The 1,856-nt window shown below is 35.7% G+C and overlaps 1 protein-coding gene across 1 annotated transcript; it reads right to left on the bottom strand.

The window, feature by feature from the left end:
• Positions 1 to 1,082: 1,082 nt before the first annotated feature.
• On the bottom strand, positions 1,083 to 1,553 carry LOC145007295 (zinc finger protein 7-like). The gene has a single exon (XM_078966256.1). It carries the CDS (start codon positions 1,551 to 1,553, stop codon positions 1,083 to 1,085), a length of 471 nt encoding a protein of 156 aa, XP_078822382.1.
• Positions 1,554 to 1,856: the final 303 nt, after the last annotated feature.

Below are 1,856 nucleotides of genomic sequence, written 5' to 3' on the forward strand. Positions count from 1 at the left end.
TGTCGAGATTGATATTCATTTTGTTCAAGAACTCGTTCAAATTGGATGAATCTGTATCATTTAGGTACCGACCGATCACCAGTATACGTATATCTTTACCAAAGGGCTGCCACGTCAACTCTTCAATCGTTTCAAAACTAGTTTCAGCATCCGCCCTCCCCCTTCTCTAACTGTCGGGGAGTATTAGACATATTATTTGTATATATTTTGTTTTTTATATTTTCCCTTTTAATTACTCTTAATTGATCTTGTGTTTTAGATAGTTTGTTAGCTATCGTACTTATTTTTGTATCATATCCCTTTTCAATGAAGAGACCAATCGATTCTATGGAATCTTTTATTACAGACATGATTACATGTTATCATGTATGTCGAGTTGGAAATTTAGTTGGAGTTCTAGTTGAAGTCTCAACCCTAATTAAAAAAATGAACGAAAGAAAAGTCAGTTTTTCATAATAATGACATCATAGTTTAATCTAAATAAAAAAATCATAATAAGTACAACATAGTTTACTCTAAAAGGAAAATCACATATGGCAATTCATTTATACTTTTTAGAAGTCGTACTTTGATTCAGAAAAATACGAGCGATTCAAATCAACATAATCCTACCACATGATGTTATCTTTTTCGTATATAAACATCAGGAAGTCTAGGATACATATATCGCTCTTTTCCATTTCAAGAGAAGAGTAGTAGCAACATTTATGAAAAACATTGGTAAACCAATGACACTTTTTTTGCCACTTGACAATTATCATTGCAAAGGAATTTTTAGCAAGGAATCTATTATTGAAAATAATACATACACAGAAGTTCACGTTGAGAGAGAGAGAGAGAGAGAGAGAGAGAGAGAGAGAGAGAGAGAGAGAGAGAGAGAGAGAGAGAGAGAGAGAGAGAGAGAGAGAGAGAGAGAGAGAGAGAGAGAGAGAGAGAGAGAGAGTTCCATGCAAGGGTTTGTGAGATCGTGGCAAACTCTATATAATCCGATGATGTCTTGGTTTATTTCGAACTTAATCTTCTTCATATGTTGCAGTAGTAGTACCAAGGGTTCGGCGACTTCAGTTTTTAGTTATGCCAAATCATAACTTGAGATTTAAGTCGAGCAAATTTGGATCATATTGCTGGGAAGCTGGCTGTGGATTGTAATAAAATGATCCTGGCCACTCCAAGTCCACCGAATGCTCTATAGCATAAGGCTGCACACAATCTACACCAAATCCATCTCCGTAGTCCAACATCCTTGCAACATTCGTTTCTCGATCTCTTGCTGGTGTCCTAACAATCAAGTTTGAATGCACGTTCATTGATTGATTGATTTTGAATGCACGGTGTCTTTTAGCTGCATCTCTCTCCCTTCTGTGGCCATTTTGATGACCTCCTAATGCTTGTGGACTGTAGAACTTTTTCCCGCAAAAACTGCACGTATACTTCATGGATGTGGTTGGTCTTGAGCTTGAAGATGAGCCACCTAAATATGGCCCTAGGGTAAGCTTCAGCCACTCTTTCTTAGCATCCGGGTTTTCTCCACTTTTATCTCTTCTAGGATCCATTGAAAAATAATTAACGTTGAACAACACTAATAATTGAGAGGAAACGAATGCATGAGAAAGAAGCTCTATATACAACAGCCGTAGAAGAGGATGTTAAATGCTCTCACACACGCAAATAGTTACTTCAAACTAAAATAAATATCTCCTAGTTTTATTTTCTACTGCCCAAAAATATGTTCTATTACCATTATCATAGTATAAGTTTATGTATTTCATCAATACCATTATATTATATCCCTCACTCAAATAAAAAATCAAAATTAAACAACTCATACATAAGGATACACCTAGTAAATTAGGGGT

Source organism: Lactuca saligna, chromosome 7, assembly GCF_052625555.1.
Source record: "Lactuca saligna cultivar CGN05327 chromosome 7, ASM5262555v1, whole genome shotgun sequence".
Taxonomy (NCBI): Eukaryota; Viridiplantae; Streptophyta; class Magnoliopsida; order Asterales; family Asteraceae; genus Lactuca; species Lactuca saligna.

What these genes read in the sequence shown, in the direction of transcription:
- LOC145007295 (XM_078966256.1), bottom strand. Translation starts at nt 1,553, where the DNA reads ATGGATCCTAGAAGAGATAAAAGTGGAGAAAACCCGGATGCTAAGAAA.